Source organism: Brassica oleracea, chromosome C3 (genome assembly GCF_000695525.1).
Source record: "Brassica oleracea var. oleracea cultivar TO1000 chromosome C3, BOL, whole genome shotgun sequence".
NCBI lineage: Eukaryota > Viridiplantae > Streptophyta > Magnoliopsida > Brassicales > Brassicaceae > Brassica > Brassica oleracea.
The window spans coordinates 16,731,313-16,748,289 of record NC_027750.1 but is presented as its reverse complement, the minus strand read 5'-3'; the positions used below and the strand labels follow the sequence as shown (position 1 = coordinate 16,748,289).

Here is a 16,977-nt window from a genome sequence, read left to right as displayed (position 1 = left end):
AGAACTCTCATCCCCTCTGATTTCCCCTATAATTCGCCCCCCCTCTTTCTCTCTCTATAATCATCCGATTTGAACAATTTTGGGCTCCATTCCACTTGATTTTTTGAGCTCTACCTGATTCCTACACTCGTTTTCACCCTAAGACAGGTATACTCCGCGAATCTCCACATTCTGAAATCGTGTTCTTGAGCAATTTTTTGGGTTTTGTGAATTTCTTATTTCCGTGTTGATTCCTTGATCAAATATGCATGAAACAGATGTTTAAACATGGAATAGAACACAATTGTCTGTGATTAACGAGTTTGGAACAGGATTTGAGATTATTTAGGGATTGAGAATTTTTTTCAATTTGTTTTTTTTTTTATCACAACTCGATTTCGCTTTTCATTTTCATGTTGCTTTGAGTTCTTAATTGATTATAACCATGTTGAGAGCAATGATTCTATTTTGTAGAGAATGAAGCGCACGAAAACATCAGCAAAGAAAAACACACAAGAAGCGGGTTCGTCACAGCTGGAGAAGCAAAGGCCAAAGAAGTGGGATAAGTCTGATACCACCCACTACAACAACATGAAGAAGGTAGCCGTTCCGGCTACACAACTAGCATGTCCTGAGACGATGACAATATTGGGAATCCAAGCAGACATTGAAGGACTGTTCCAGAACATGGGTCTAGGCCAACTATGCAACCTCAAGGAACCCACTTATCCGGAGTTGGTACGCCAGTTCATAGCATCCGCATACGTCACCCGTCCCGATGATAGGCATGAGGAAGGTTTTCTGGCATTCGTAGTGCAGAAAGTATACTATGAGGTATCTTTCACAGACCTCTGCGGACTATTTGGATTGAGTGCGGGGGAGAGGACATATGGTCTTTATTGGACTTCAGAGCTGTTGAACTTCTGGGAAACGATTGGCACATGGGTTTATAGATCTTCTCAGGCAAAGGAGTCACTTATCCGGAGCCCAGTACTGAGATATGCGACACGCCTCATTGGCTCATTGCTATACGGGACAACCACAGCCGCATCAGTCACGCAATGGGAGTTGTGCCTCCTGTACCAAGGTGTGAGGCATTTGCTACCGGCATTTGGAAACTCTACATTCCCACCTGCTACTGCCTTCAACATGGGAGCGGTGCTGGCCGCAAACTTAGCAGGATACAAGGGGAAAGTAACCAAATCCAAGAGCAATGCATGTGGATTTGGTGCAGTGATTACTCGGATCCTTAGACATGTGGGTGTAGACTGCAAGAACCAGGAGGTAGCACTGGACAGATCGAACAACATTGCTTGGAACTACCTGGATGTCATTTCTCTAGTAAGTAAGGAGTTCATAGCTGGTCCCCACTCGAGGATCGATCGGGATGGTCCTTACGTCTACGTATTCCAGGACCGAGCGAAGAAAACACTCTACTGCCACCTACCTCAGATCGGTCTCACTTCTCTACTTTCAGAGGCTGCAGTTGAGTTCCTACCCCCTGCTACCGCACTAGTAGACAAGCCATCCTTCTTCACGCCAAAATATCAGACCAAAGGCAAGGGCGTGGTTGATGAAGAAGGAGAAGATGAGGCTGCACAAGCCATTCCAGATGATTCACAACCCCATCAGCTACTCCCATCAGACTCCAGCCAGTACAAGCTGCAAGAGCTTCCACCGAACGCCACTTCGCGCCAGCAACAACATTGGAGAGATCAGAGCATAAAGACAAACAACGACATGCTACACAAGATCTGGGCTGCCATTTCACGTATCAGGCCGTGTCGTTGCCAAAAGGATGATGTAGTTCATCGGGACAACTCTCCATCCAGCTCTGGTTCGGGTTCGAGTGGTACACACAGGGTAAGAAAGAGGTCCAAGAGACCCAATGATGCGGAACATCTGGAGCAGGAGACGAGGAGTAGGAGCTATCACCGGCTATTTTATTTTCTTTTCTATTCTAACGTTTTATGGTCTTATTTTCTGTTAATTTTGAACTGAGTTTTTTTTTGGGTTTCTTAATTATGAGTTTGTATTTCTTTTACATGGTTTCTTCGTTTTATTTGGTTGTGTTCTGAGTAGTTTTTAATTCGTATTCAGCTTTGCCTTGCTAGATAAACCAAATAACTATTATTCGAGGAAAGAGGTTATATCAAGTGTTCCTCGGAATTTCCTCGGTATTTCTTTAAAAAAAATAAAAAAAATCAATGATATTCTGTTTCCGAGTCATCATCACTAGATGAATCTGAATCTGGATCTTGGTGAAACTCTCCAATTACTGGTTCATCCTCTACGTGAACGACGGCTTCCTCTCCAAAGTCGGTTAAATCGACTACAAGGCCAACTCCAGCTAAATTTTCTGCTGCACTACAGTTGCCGGATGTGCTTGGTTGTAGTGGGTCTTCCAGCTCAGAACTTCCCTGAACTCGGCCTCTCGGGTTGAGTCTTGTAACAGTAACCCATGGATCATCTCTGTTCCTTACCCGGGGGTACTTGATATAACAAACCTGTAACATTTAGAAAAATTATAAATTAATACACATGATGATGAATCATTCTGAATAATTAACATTTAATTACCTGATCGGCCTGGGAAGCAAGAATGAAAGGATCATAATATTGCAGCTTTCGCCTCGAATTTACTGATGTAACACCAAATGCATCTGTTCTCACACCTCGATCTGGGGTGTTGTCGTGCCAATCACAATAGAAAACAGTACAGCGCAATCCAACCATGCCCAAATACTTGATTTCCAAAATCTCATGTATGTGTCCGTAGTATACATCATCTCCTGATGCAGAACAAACGCCATCATCATAAGTCGTACTCGAACGTCTCCTCTTCTGAGTTGTGAATGCATATCCTCGAGTACAAAATCTCGGATATGACTTCACAACAAAGTTTGGTCCAACGACCATCTCACGTATCCAATCGTCAAATGTTTCACCTCTGGCCAAACCAGCAGACACCTATTAATAGCACATATATATATATGTTATATCAATAAATGTGAATTAGTATAAATATGTGATAAAATATATTTTAATTTGTTTAAAGCACTCACATAAGTAAACATCCATCCAGTAAATTCTCTCTGCTTCATTTCTTCTAGTTCGTCCTCTGTGGCGTATCTATACTCGAACCGCTTTTCTGCCATGAAAATCCTGTATATGATGACAATAATGTAATTAATTAAGATTTAAATTTCAACTTGTTAAAATAAAAATTTGTAAGCTCATTTATTTACCTCTCATATTGAAGAACGTCTTCGCAGTTGGTGAGCAAATATGTTTGCAAATTACTGCGCTCCTGCTCAGTAAGTCGACGGTCCTTTGGTTTTCCGCTAAGTCGTCCAACGTCTGTGAAAATGTCTGGAACCGTAACATGATATGTTGCCCGTTCGCCTCTATCATCATGCCGAGCAGGTCTTCTGTTTTTGGTCTGAACTTCTGCTGGAAAGTAGTACTCGGCAAAGTTTGAAGTTTCTTCATTGATCATCTGTGCGACTATAGAACCTTCCACCCTACTTAAATTTTTCACCATCTTCTTCAAATGGAACATATACCGCTCATACAGATACATCCATCTATACTGCACAGGACCACCAAGTTCCAATTCTCTTGCCAGGTGAATAACAAGATGCTCCATAACATCAAAAAATGAGGGAGGAAATATCTTCTCAAGGTTGCACTGAATCACGGCTATGTTAGTCTTCAAATTTTCAATACCTTCAAGAGTCACTGATCTCGTGCATAAATCGCGGAAGAAACCACTTATCCCTGCAATTGCTTCATGAACATTTTGTGGTAATAGTTCCTTGAAGGCGAACGGAAGGAGGCGCTGCATCATTACATGGCAATCGTGGTTTTTCAAGCCAGTAAACTTTCCTTCCTTTCTGTCGATACAGTTACGCAAATTTGATGCGTAACCGTCTGGAAATTCCACATCGTTTGAAATCCAATCAAAGAACGCATCTTTTCCCTCTGCATCAAGTCGGTATATGGGAAAAGGAGCCCTACCATTTTCATCAACATGAAGTTCTGAACGAGCACATATATCGACTAAATCCAGTCTTGACTTCAAATTATCCTTTGTTTTACCTTGAACATTAAGGATCGTGTTCATGAGATTGTCAAAAAAGTTCTTCTCAATATGCATGACATCTAAATTATGCCTTAGCAGATGATCCTCCCAGTATGGCAGATCCCAGAAAATACTTTTTTTGTGCCAGTTATGTAGTTCTCCAACAGCATCTACCGGAAAACGCTCATGTCCACCGACTTCTGGCGTCCTTTCTGCACCAAAATCTCTTAGTTGTATCTTCAAATCTTTCCCACAAATTTCCGGAGGTGGACTGTCAAACACCCTCTTGTTCTTCGTAAACAAATTCCTACTCCTACGATATGGATGATCAGGTGGTAGGAATCTCCTGTGACAGTCAAACCAACACGTTTTCCTTCCGTGTTTTAGTTGGAAAGCATCAGTGTTATCTTGACAATATGGACATGATATCCTTCCATGCGTTGTCCATCCAGACAACATATCATATGCTGGAAAATCACTTATTGTCCACATTAGTACTGTCCGCATTTGAAAGTTTTCTTTACACGAAACATCGTATGTTTCAGCACCTTGAGCCCATAGTTGTTGCAACTCATATATTAGTGGCTGAAGAAACACATCAAGTGATCTCTTAGGATGCTCTGGTCCGGGAACGAGAATCGAGAGAAACAAAAACTCTCGTCGCAAGCACAAGTTTGGGGGGAGGTTGTATGGTGTAAGAATGACGGGCCATAGAGAATATTGTCTTCCACTCTTGCCAAACGGACTAAAACCATCAGTACATAATCCAAGGTAGACATTTCTTCTTTCATACGCAAAGTCGGGATACTTTGATTGGAAATGCTTCCACGCTTTTGCATCTGAAGGATGTCTGATCTCACCATCTGTTGAGTGCTCCGCATGCCATCTCATTTATTGCGATGTGCGTTCAGATAGATACAACCTCTGCAACCTTTCCGTCAAAGGTAAATACCACATCCTTTTATATGGCACTGGAACTCTTCCACTCGTATCTTTATAATGAGGCTTTCCACAAAATTTGCATGTAACCCGCTGTTCATCCGCCCTCCAATAAATCATGCAGTTGTCGCTGCATACATCTATTACCTGATACGATAAACCAAGACCAGCTACGAGTTTCTGAACCTCGTAGTATGAACCAGGAGCTACATTATCCTCGGGTAGAATACCTTTTACAAAATCAGCAATCGCATCCACACAGTCTTCAGCCAAATTATAATCTGTTTTAATGCTCATCAATCTTGTAGCAGATGATAAAGCTGAATGACCATCTCTGCAACCTTCGTACAATGGTTGCTTTCCAGCATCCAACATATCATAAAATCTCCTAGCTTCTGCATTGGGTAAATCTTCCCCTCTAAAATGATCATTTACCATCTGCTCAGTACCTACACCATAATCTACATCCGTTCTAATTGGTTCTTCTAATCTAACCGCTGGCTGAGGTTCGCTAGTACTACCATGTTCATAATCAGTTTCCCCATGATGATACCAAATTTTGTAACTTCGTGTAAACCCACTCAAATATAGATGAGTCCAAACATCCGACTCTTTAATAACCTTTCTATTTTTACAATTAGAGCAAGGACATCTTAACTTACGTGTTTTTGCTTCCGGTTGTCGGTGAACTAACCCCATGAATTTGGTTATACCTCGTTGGTATTCTTCCGTAAGCAATCTCGTGTTCGGATCCAAATGAGGTCGATCGATCCAAGAACGAAAATAATTTGAAGAAGACATATTTTTTATGAATCAAATTCGTGTGTAAATAGAGTAAGAGGGAGGATGAAGATATGGAGTGAATGAAGAGGAAGAGGAGTGCTTGTTTATATAGATTAAATCCTGCCGACATACCGAGGAAATTCCGACGGAATTCCGACGGAAAAGGCTAGTTCGTCGGAATTTCCTCGGAATTTTGTAAAATCCCCCAACGGCTCTCCAACGGCTATAATATTTCCTCGGAATTCATCGGTTTTTTCCGAGGAACACATTGTTCCTCGGAATTTCCTCGGAATATTCCGACGGACTGAGGTTTCCTCGGAATTCCGTCGGTATATTCCGAAGAAATTCCGAGGAACCCCAATTTTGTGTTTCCTCGGAATTTCCTCGGAAATTCCTCGGTATATTCCGAGGATTTCATTTTCCGTCGGAATGTCCGTCAGAATACCGCTGTTTTCTTGTAGTGAGTAGGCTTTTGGAAAAACTTGTTAGTGAAGTCTGAAGTCCGATATATCCTCAAATCTTAAAATTCAATATAAAAATGTTAAAATGACTTCAAAACAGAAAAAAACTACGAAAATAGAACTTTAAAAACTAATTAGTAAGAAAACAACCACAATATGTTGAATCTGCAGTTTAATTCGTATCTTACAAAGAAAAAAAATCAATAATACACATCTAAAATTAAAAAAAATCTACCTTTTTCTGAACATAAGATGAAAACCATGTAACAAAAACCTGAAAAAAACATATAAAATTGTGAGAAATAGATGATATAAAGAGATAATAAATTAATGTAAAGTTAGGTGTCTTCGTGTTCTTGGAGATTAGAGAAATGTACGAGAGTTTTAGAAAAAGAAATATTACATTTTTGTTTGCAGCCATTTGAAAAAAAAAAGACATATGTAAATTTTCCTTATATAATAAAGATACAAAATTTTCAATTAGGTTAAAAATTTCAATCAGGTTAAAAATTTTGGTGTAGAATACTTCTTGAGAAGTACATAGTGCAGTACAGTTTCAAAATTATAAAATTAAATAAATGAGTAAACTTTTCAATGAGAAGACTTAATTGTCCATATAAGTATAATCAATGAGAAGACTTCTCATGACTATAATCATAATAAGTATTAACATGTTTTTTTGTCTGGTCATAATTGGATAATTATAATTTACTATCTTATATGTTATTTTTGCATTTGGTTCAATTTGAAATATATATTTACACTCAAATGCAAGTTTTAAATCATATTTACCGAATTTCCCTTAAAATTCTCAGTGAAATGACTTACAAAGATTGGGCTCATTAGCCTAATTTAAACCCACAGTAGTGAAATTGAATAAAAGTCGACTTTATGAAGTCCAAAAACTAATTCTGATTTAACCTTTTTCGGGGAAATATTTTTGGTGAGAAAACTATAAATATGTATTTTGATAATTTATTTTATATGAGAGACTATAAAACTCGCTTATCCCAACCTTTAAACTGATTCTTAATCACAAGAGATATTACATACTAAGATATTAGAAACCATTAATTTTCAAGTAATAAATGTTTTTAATATATACGAATATATATCCCATCCACCTAACATATCAAACATATTTTTTATTATTCTCTAAAAAATACGTTGTTGTCATAGATCTGCAATGTACTTCATCCGTTTCATAAAAAAAGTGTTATTTTGGCATTATATACATAGAATTAAAAAATTATTAAAATATATTTATGTTCTTACTAGTTATATTATTTAGTTAATAGTATATGAGATATATAAAATTAATTATAAGATCAATGTAGTTTTTAATTTATATCAAGTTGAAAATAAGTATAAATTTCATTGAAATTTTAAGATGACTTTTTGTAACAAGAATATTTTTTTTTTAATTTTGTTTTTGTGAAACAAAGAGAGTAGTAATTAGAATGTAGATACGTAGCGTAAGTTTGCTCTGAAATAGTGATTAGTGCGTGAGCTGTTAATTATTAAGAAGGTTAAGTGTGATTTTCGTTATAGACTTTGTGGGTATGATATATTATATATATATAAGTATATTGTAGTGATTAAGTGATAATCCACTTCACGTCTTTGTTTCTTATAGGTTCAACTCTTGTTGCGATTAATATTAGTGTACATGCGCTCTTTACCACACTGCTAATATATCTCGTATATTATATAATTTTCAATAGCAAAATTGTTTTACAAAAATATTGAGAAGAAATGCAAAATTGGACTTCAATTGCAAAGTGAAAAAAGAAATATAAATAAATATTAAAAAGGAATAAAATTATAAGAAAATAAAAGGAGCCAAAGAAGAAACATCAAAACGCAACTTTATCCAAATGTCACCAGTCATGTGCTTTTTCAATCAAACCTAAAGACTACCAACTCTTCACTGTTCATCTCCTTCTATTCCGTAAACGACATATTATCCTTCTGTTATGTTTTCTTTTGTTTCGTCTAACACATTCTACTTTTTCTTCGTTGCCTCATGAAAATAAAGATAACCAAAGAATGGTTGACAGGATGTGGACTGCGTATAAATATTACGATTGGGACAAGGTAGGCGGGCCTTATTGTAGTTGTAGTGATGTTGGACTACACAACGAACCAGACTTAAAATATTTAAGGTTGGACGGGATTGCACGTTTGTTGATTTGGAAACGATATGGTCTACGTACGCCATGTATATTTTATTTCAAAACATAATCATTCACCTATCAAAAAGTAATGACTCGAAAAACAACTTGTAACGACAGGTTACTAAACCAAATCTGATTTAATTTAATTATTATTATTAACCTAAGCCCGAGCCACCGTCTCAACACGGTCGACCACTAATCTGAACCTCATGAGCCGTTAGTTATTGTAGATGGGCATGTATCGTTGAAGGGGAGAGAACCATCTATTAGAGACAAAATCTCTCATATAATAAACTGGAAAATATATTAATTAATGCTATATGATATAGATGAGTTAATTAATTGAGTTATCATCAATTGATTTTTAGATTAGAAGCTCATATAACTTAACATAGTATTGGAACCTGATTCATATAATCCAACCTGATTCATATCGATTAGCCCACAATTGGTCAATCAATTCTTGTCCAAAGATTCCAAATTGACGTTCAAAGATCCATATCTCGAAGGTGTATTAGAAACAAAATCTCCAACATTGGAAGTTGGAATTGATCTTAAATAATATGTATGATAAATAGATCGATCCACTTATCACCAATTAGTTTTAAGTTGAAAGCTCATGTAGCTTTGGACCATTAGCATGAACCAAAACCATAATAGTTTTTGCTTTTTCTTTATTTCTTGTGTTGCATGCAACCTATGTCATATGAATCCAAATTGTGTTTTGCACAGGAAGCAATCATGTAACCTGGGTTAAGTCTTTTTGGACGAGGCATATTCGTTTCCTGGCATATTCGTTTCCAAGCATTCTAGATCTATCTCAGATTAGCTAAGATGAGAGTTACTCTCTTAATTTCTCTTTGTGAGGCCTATGACTTCGACTATTCCTAGTTAATTCTAATATGTTTAGTCTATTTGAATTAAGTATGGTTGGAGTTTGCGTGTTTAGAACAATATGTTATTTTCTTACACTGGAAATAGGAATTAGAAGGTTCAACATTGTTTGCTTCTTTTGATTTAATAAAATAATTAAATAATGAGATGGATATAGATGTTACCCATATATAAAGAGGTGCTTCTGTATGCTGGCTTGAGGTTGTGTTGATTCTACGACCAACTTAGTTGACCTATTAAGCTGTACCATAAGAGGTCGATAAAGCGCCTCTTGGGCGGATTATGTGGCACTACTCCCATACGTGGATCTTGCGTAGACCTTTACTAGGGGGAGGTGTACGAGCACTTATCTCGTAACTAAGAACTTTTTTTGTTTGTTTTTATGATGCTTCATGTGTCGCATTTGTTTTATGTTATGGTTAAATTATATATATTTAGAGTGATATGTCTGAATTCATGGACTTCAGGTTTATCATTTTATATCTCATGCAATGGCTCCTCTGTTACTCACCCCTCTTTCTTCTCCATTTCTGATGAAAATGATAAGTAGATATATTGTGATATATTGGTGCTACTAAGCGGTTTTTCATTCAGATTATTTGGGTTACGATAATGTGAAGATGAGGTATGAGATATTGTTTGTGGCACGCCATTCTCGAGAGAGGGGATAAGATGGGTGCTACATATCTCGGCACTGATCCAAGACACTATTAGGGGATTCAGTTATCCATGTTTTTCAATAGTTTCCAAAAAAAAAAATTTGGGTTTGGAGACTTTAAAATAAAATTAAAATAACACCTTTCCGACCACCATAGATTCATTTAATTGTTCAACAAATGGATCATGACGCCAACAAACATATTGCTCAGGGGGGAATTAGGCAAAGTGCTGAGGACGTTGCACGGATAACAGCACAAGGGGTGTGCGATAGATTACCCTTCAATCAAAGACAACACTCACCATACTCATCATGTTCATCAATTTCATCAGCTGTTTCTCAGTGATTATCCAAGGGAGGTCATATGACATTTCTACCACCGCTCAAACTTCAAGCCATCACTCCACAAGATTTTGTATAGGAGTTTATGATGGAGATGAGCCGATATCTGGTTTATGTCTGTCATTATATGTCATTCCTGTAATGGTGTATGTCTACTATTTTGGAAGCATGTTTAGTTACTACAATTTAGTGGGATCTCTTTTGGTTGGTCGTGGGGTAGCTTGCATTGTATCAATGTTGAAGCTACACATAGTTTAAGAGTCAGATTGGTAATGTTAATCATTTTAGAATGTGTTCGAGCCAATTATTAAGCAGTTTCACACTGCCGTCACATAGATGATGTGAGCTACATGCATTCATCAAGGTTTTTTGGTAATAATTAAAAGATTTAAGTTCACGGAATATGTTGTGACGGATAAGATGCACTCCTGGGCCAGATGCTCTACTAGAGCCAGACCGGATGTCCATGCTGGAGGCCAGACGCTCAACTAGAGCCAGATGTCCGTCACCAGATGTTCAATCCCTTGCTTAGTATGATATTGTCCGTTTTAGGCCTAAACCCTCACGGTTTTGTTCTTGGGTCGTTACTCCTAAAAGGGCTCATACTAAGTGGAATTGGACCAGATATATATATTAGACTTTATTCTGTCTAATATTTCTGTCTAATATCCGATGTGGGATTTGAATTGCCTTTTTATTTATTCTCACAGAATATTTATCATAGATTGAGCTAAACTACTATGAAGTTATATTAATGATGGATTTTTTTCACGACGTTGAGTGCTATTAGATTGTACGAAAGTACAAATTCTTATCTCTAGAGAAAAAGAAAATTTTACTTTCCAAGATATTTAATTGAACAAGCAAGATTTGATTATCTCCATGTTACAAGCAAAGGAGCTTTGAAGGGAGAAACATTTGTTTTCAAGCTGAGTAAGTGTAGGGGTTTCCAAAGGAGAATTACATTTTTTGTATATGTGTTTTCAGAAGCAGGAGTTGCTATGGATTTGTAGAAAATTGCAAATATTACAAACTGGTTGCGCCGAGAAGCGCTACCAAATTCACATTTTTCTAGGTTAAACAAGATATTACCAGAAATTTGTCAAGTGTTTTGGCAGTCTAGCCAAGCAGATGACCGACTAAAATGAAAAAAAGCTAAGTTTGAATAGGCGAGAACACTTTGTCATGGAGTTTCACAGAGTTAGCAATATTTGACGAAGACGCTAGTTTTGGTACTTCCAAGGTAAGAGATACCATATGAAGTTTATACTGATGTATTTAGATCTGGTTTGGGATGTGTGTTAGTAGATGAGGATAAAGTCATTGCTTATGCGTCATGTTAGTTTAGGCTTCACAACGTAGTTAACCCAATCATAATTAATTGTTGGCAGCTGAGGTTATTGTGTTAAATATTTGGAGAGCTTATTTGTCTAGAGAGAACATTTACGTTCTTAAATATCAAACGTTCTATATCAGATTCCAAAATAATATCACCACTAAAGAGGATTTAAATTTGAGACAATACATATAGATATAATTGCTGGAAGACTACAATCTCGAGATCTCACGCCATTCTCATAAGGCCAACCACGTTGCAGATGCGTAGAGCAACCGCATGAGAAATGTAACATGAACCAAGGAAGTCCATGAAATGGATGAGACACTTGATAGCCTCATATTGTGTGCAGTTACAGAGGAGACATGATTAGTTGGTCTGGGAAAAAAAATCATGTAAACTTACTATAAAAGATACAACAAGCCGAAGAAAAAGACAATACAGTGGAAGATACAACAAGCCCAAAGGAAAGGACGAAGCTTTGTGCAAACAAATTGAAAAGGAATTTTTTGTCTATCACACCGCAGCGAACATGATGTTCTTATACCATAATCGAGTACAGTGCCAGAGAACAAGAATTTAAGAAAGAAGCAAGATGTATCAGTCCTTGAATCGTTACTACCACTGCACTAGTATCAAAAAAAGGATGTGGCTACCTTTGTTTTGTGTGTTCAGACTTATCAGATGGTGAAGGCATATCATCAAGTAACTAACGGATTACTTCATAATTTACCTCTTCCAGATTAGTAATTGAATATGGTAATTTACACCCAAGCAGAGCTTAATTTTAAAACCCAAAAACCGATACCCAAAAGAAACGATCCATATCTGAATGGGTACTTAAATGTCCTTTCCTAACTAATTCTGTAAACAAATAGAAAATTCTTTGTTACCTGTTTTGAATTTTTGTCATGAGCAAACTCATTTAAACTGGTCGAATTATTATGTTTAACATGTAAAATAAATGTTGTTGAATTATTATGATAAATATAATTAAAGAATTATTTAAGAAGAATAAAAAAGGAATGTCAAAATGTATAATAAACGCTTTAAAATAGGTAACTTATGTTTTGGAACAAAACTTGGGTTCACCCCCTGTGGTGAACTCTTAAATTCACCTCAACTTTCTACACCAATTAAAGTGCCATGTAGGATTAGTTAAAAAAGAAATAAAATTAAAAAAAAACAAGGAAAATATGTAAAAAAATATAAAAGACGTCGTTGTCAAAGAAGAGAACGTTATCTCTATTGCCTCTGCCTCTTTCTTCTTCATCCTCACAGAGAAGATATGAAGCTTTATTTGCCAAGTTTAAGTCTTCAATTATGTGCTTTCAAATCTAATTTCGACTTTATCTTCTCGAAATCCAATCAAATCATGTTCTCTTATGAGATAGATAAACAATAATCTGCATCAATTTCTAAACCCTAAATCCTAAACCCAAATCGTAAACTTTAAACTTTATTTAGATGTATTAGGTTTGGGTTTAGAGTTTACAATTGAGTTTAGGTTTAGGGTTTACAGTTTGGGTTTGGATTAGGGTTTACAGTTTGGGTTTAGGGTATAGGATTTGGATTTAGGATATAGAATTGTATTTGAAAGCACATAATAAGAGACTCAAAGCTTGACAAATGAAGCTTCATATCTTTTAAGTGGGGATGAAGAAGAAGAAGCCGACGTCTTTTATTTTTTCAACTATTTTTCTTTTTTTTATAATTTTTGTTTTACTCAATCCTACATGGCATTTTAATTGGTTTCGAAGGTGGAGGTGAATTAGAGAATTCACCACAGGGGGTGAACCCAAGTCTTGTCCTATGTTTTGTACTTCTGTAATAAATGTTGTTGAATTATTTGAAAAAAACAATAAATGAAGTGGTAAAAATGTGTTAGAAAAGGAAAATGAAAGTTGTAAGAAAACACTTAAAGTTAGGAAGTATTGTTTTGTAGCTCAGTTTTAATAGAATAGATCCAGTCTATTTGAAATGATTCTAGTTGAGATATACATGTTTAAAATATTAGATTCTTTGCTTAATTGGAAATATGAAGTTACATGATTTAACATTGTTTGCTTCATTTAAGGTAATAAATATAATTGAATAATGAGACAAATATGGATGTTAGTCAGATACAAAGAGGTGCTTATGTATGTTGGCTGAGGTTGTGTGAATGCTACAACCAACTTAGAAGACTCGTTGAGCCGTAGCGCAGGAGGTCAATAAAGCGTCTCTTGGGCGGTATATGTGGGCACTAGTCCCGTACATGAATCTTACGTAGAGGGAGACCTTTACGGGTGGATGTGCAAGCATTGATCTTGTAACTAGGAAATTTGTTTTTTTTTATGCTTTAGATGTCATGTTTGTTTTATATTAGGGTTAAATTATATATATTTAGAAAGTTATGTCCGATTTCATGGATTTCAGATTTAGTATCACATATCTCACTGACTGAATTATTATTTTTAGACGAAACTGGTGAATAGATATTGTGATGAATTGGTATGCTATTGAATAGTTTTTCATTCAAATTTTATTTAGATTTAGAATAATGTAGAGATGATTTGTAAGATATTGTTTGTAGCGCGCCATTCTCGACAAAATAGATGAGATGAGTTATAAGGTATTTGTGGTTGCACAACTTTACTGATTCTTAAAGAAAAAGTAATCGTTCTAGTTTAAACTATTATATGTCTTCGTATTGGGTAACAAGTAATGCCGCAAAACATTAAATAGTCAAATAAACAGGAGATATTCTTATTATGTTTTCCAAAACTTCACAGTTGTTTAAATATGAACAGCTAAATTTTGGCTAGAAAGATTGGGTAAATCAAAGCGTTTGGCGAGCTTTGTTATACAAAAAAAATAGCCCTTAAGTCAGAAGAATGAGATAGTAGCTTGATAATTGTACTCTACTAGACTAGATAACTTCTCGATTATAACACTTGCGAGTGTGGAAGAGAATAAATGCAACAAACGTCTGAATATAATTTTTCAGATCCTCTCAAATGATGAAATAAGTGGGGGCTATTTACAAGGAATGCATTACTTGAATTTGGATGTTCGGTTATGTTACGTTATGTGGCTACACATCGCCATGTATCGTATCAATACGGAAGGAAGGACAAGACCACGACCCATTTTACCTAAATCCTGAAGATGGTACACATCTTCTAGAATGATGAGGTGGATTTTATCTAGAAGCAGATATATGTAACTACCATGTGAAAATCAGTGCACACGCTCTCAACAGCTTCACAAAGAGTGTGTGCCATTGAGGCTTCACTATATAAGTAGCGTTAGAGAGAGGCTAGTGTGCCATTGAGGCTTCACTATATCAATATTCAGACATTCTTCAAAGGTGACGAATGAATAATTACGTTACATGTGGTGCTTTAGTTGTGTAATTTGAAGATGCCAAAACATGAAGAAACTTGTGAAAAGAAGAAAGAGTAAATTTGTCCAACAAAGGAGAAGAACGAGAAAATATGAGGTAAAGAAGAAGCACAGTCATCCACAAAAATTAAAGACTATTAGGTAAATGTAGGTTAGCCTGGACCTGGAGTAACTTCACATGATCATAGACTTGATAAGTCAGAGGCTTTCTCGTCTTTTTTTCTTTCTTCTGCTGCCAAAACAGTAAAACGTTGCCTAACTTTCTGGAGTAACCACGTGTTGGCTGTTCGGAACCTCTTCCACTGAGTCAAAACAAAAGTTGAGAAGACATTTTGCAATTCAATGAACAGGTACATGATTGTGTGTCAAAAATTTCACCTAACAATTAGCTCGTAAGAGAAAAGAGAAGTATCAGCTATCACCCACCTGCATCTGCATGCTTCGGCTTGCTGTCTGGTCGATTCTGTTTCACGGCTTTCGTTGTGTCGAGGATCACAACCCTCCCGTCTACCAACTGAGAACGAAATAACAAAGATTTTCATGAAGATTACGCAACATAACCAGTTCAAAGAGTTGATGATTCTGTGTGGTCGGATTATTCCAAGCAAATAGTTCCCATTATATATATCTGACATATCTTGCTCTAATGCTCCACCCGGGGGGATTCACAAATATTCATCATATACATTTCCAACCTAACTGAGGTAACGAACAACGCTTCTTAGACTTGATAACAATGAAGAAGGGAATTCATACCTGTCCGTTTAGTTCTAATAAAGCTTTTGCGGCTTCTTCTTTAGAAGAGAATGTGACATAAGCAAACCCTTTTGGCCTACATCTGACTTCGTCCATTACCACATCCACTGAAGCAACCAAAAAGTTGAAGAAGAGAAAAGAGATATGTAAATGCAGTTGTGTCAAGAAACGCCGAGCTAAAAATGCTGTTGGGAGTTAAGAGACGGACCTCCAAGAACTCGACCATATTGAGAAAATGCTTGCGTTAATGTTTCTTCTGTGCTTGAGAAAGATATCCCTGCCACAAACATAAAAAGAAGCTCATTAGACCTGCCCTAAGCCAAAAGACGATGCTTTTTTACATCTAAAGTTTGAAACTTGAAGACCATACGGGGGAAATTAACACAACATAAAACAGAACCAAATCACAATAGGGGTCAGACCATATCTTCCACGAGATGCAACTTTCGATAAATTGAAAACAAACCCTTCAATTATAGGGGAAAGAAATCACTAAGACAATTTAAAAAACATCCGAAGTTTGAAACTTGAAGATTGGTAAGAAAATTAGACAGACCCTTGTCTTATCCCTTATCAAGAGTTCGTAATCAAAGCATACATGCACTTTACAAAACAAAATCAAATCAAGAAATGAGAAATTAGATTGGTGGGACGATGGATCAAGTATCAGATGAAACGAGAGAGACATAATGGCACCTTTGACGAAAAGCGTAGAGGAGGAGGAGAAGGTTCTGGAGAAGAGGAGAGAAGGGGTGTGAGAGCGATAGAGCAAATGATTCAGCATTTTCTGCCTGTTGCCGCCGGCGAATCCCAACTCTCAAATCCTTTCGCTTGCTCTTCTTCAGGCTTCGGCCCACCGATTATTCCGTGCATTGTTTTTTAGTTTTTACCCCTTTTTAGAATAAAAAAAAAGCTATGTTTTTACCGGCGGTCGGACCGGGTTGAACCATGAACCGAAAATAATCCAAGTTGGATTAATGCTAAAATCTAACTAAAATCCAACCAGTTAAAAACCCCTATCGAACCGTCAGAAACCCGGGAACCGGCGACTCAATGAACCGGCCAAACTGCGGTTCGTATATAAACCAAAATTTTGTTAATGAAACAATTAATTTTTCTTCTTTTTAAGTAAAAATAAGATTTATCAAAGATTAATAAAGTATCGTCTCTCGTCTTTTTCT

General features: G+C 36.6%; 1 protein-coding gene across 2 annotated transcripts; it reads right to left on the bottom strand.

Moving 5' to 3' along the window:
* Window positions 1-15,004: 15,004 nt before the first annotated feature.
* LOC106332311 (cold-inducible RNA-binding protein) lies at window positions 15,005-16,660 on the bottom strand. 2 transcript variants are annotated; one of them, XM_013770781.1, is made up of 5 exons: window positions 16,493-16,660; window positions 16,005-16,073; window positions 15,797-15,903; window positions 15,419-15,554; window positions 15,005-15,342 (listed from the first exon to the last, which is right to left on the bottom strand). In XM_013770781.1, exons 1-4 carry the CDS (start codon window positions 16,578-16,580, stop codon window positions 15,459-15,461), a joined length of 360 nt encoding a protein of 119 aa, XP_013626235.1. In that variant the 5' UTR covers window positions 16,581-16,660; the 3' UTR covers window positions 15,005-15,342; window positions 15,419-15,458. The 2 variants fall into 2 exon arrangements, with proteins under 2 accessions (XP_013626235.1, XP_013626234.1); XM_013770780.1 differs by having other exon boundaries at window positions 15,467-15,554.
* Window positions 16,661-16,977: the final 317 nt, after the last annotated feature.

Coding starts and splice junctions, on each gene's coding strand:
- LOC106332311 (XM_013770780.1), bottom strand. CDS start 16,580: ATGCTGAATCATTTGCTCTATCGCTCTCACACCCCTTCTCTCCTCTTC. Junction 16,074..16,492: donor CTCTACGCTTTTCGTCAAAG/GTGCCATTATGT, acceptor TGTTTGTGGCAG/GGATATCTTTCTCAAGCACA. Junction 15,343..15,466: donor GCCGAAGCATGCAGATGCAG/GTGGGTGATAGC, acceptor GTTTTGACTCAG/TGGAAGAGGTTCCGAACAGC.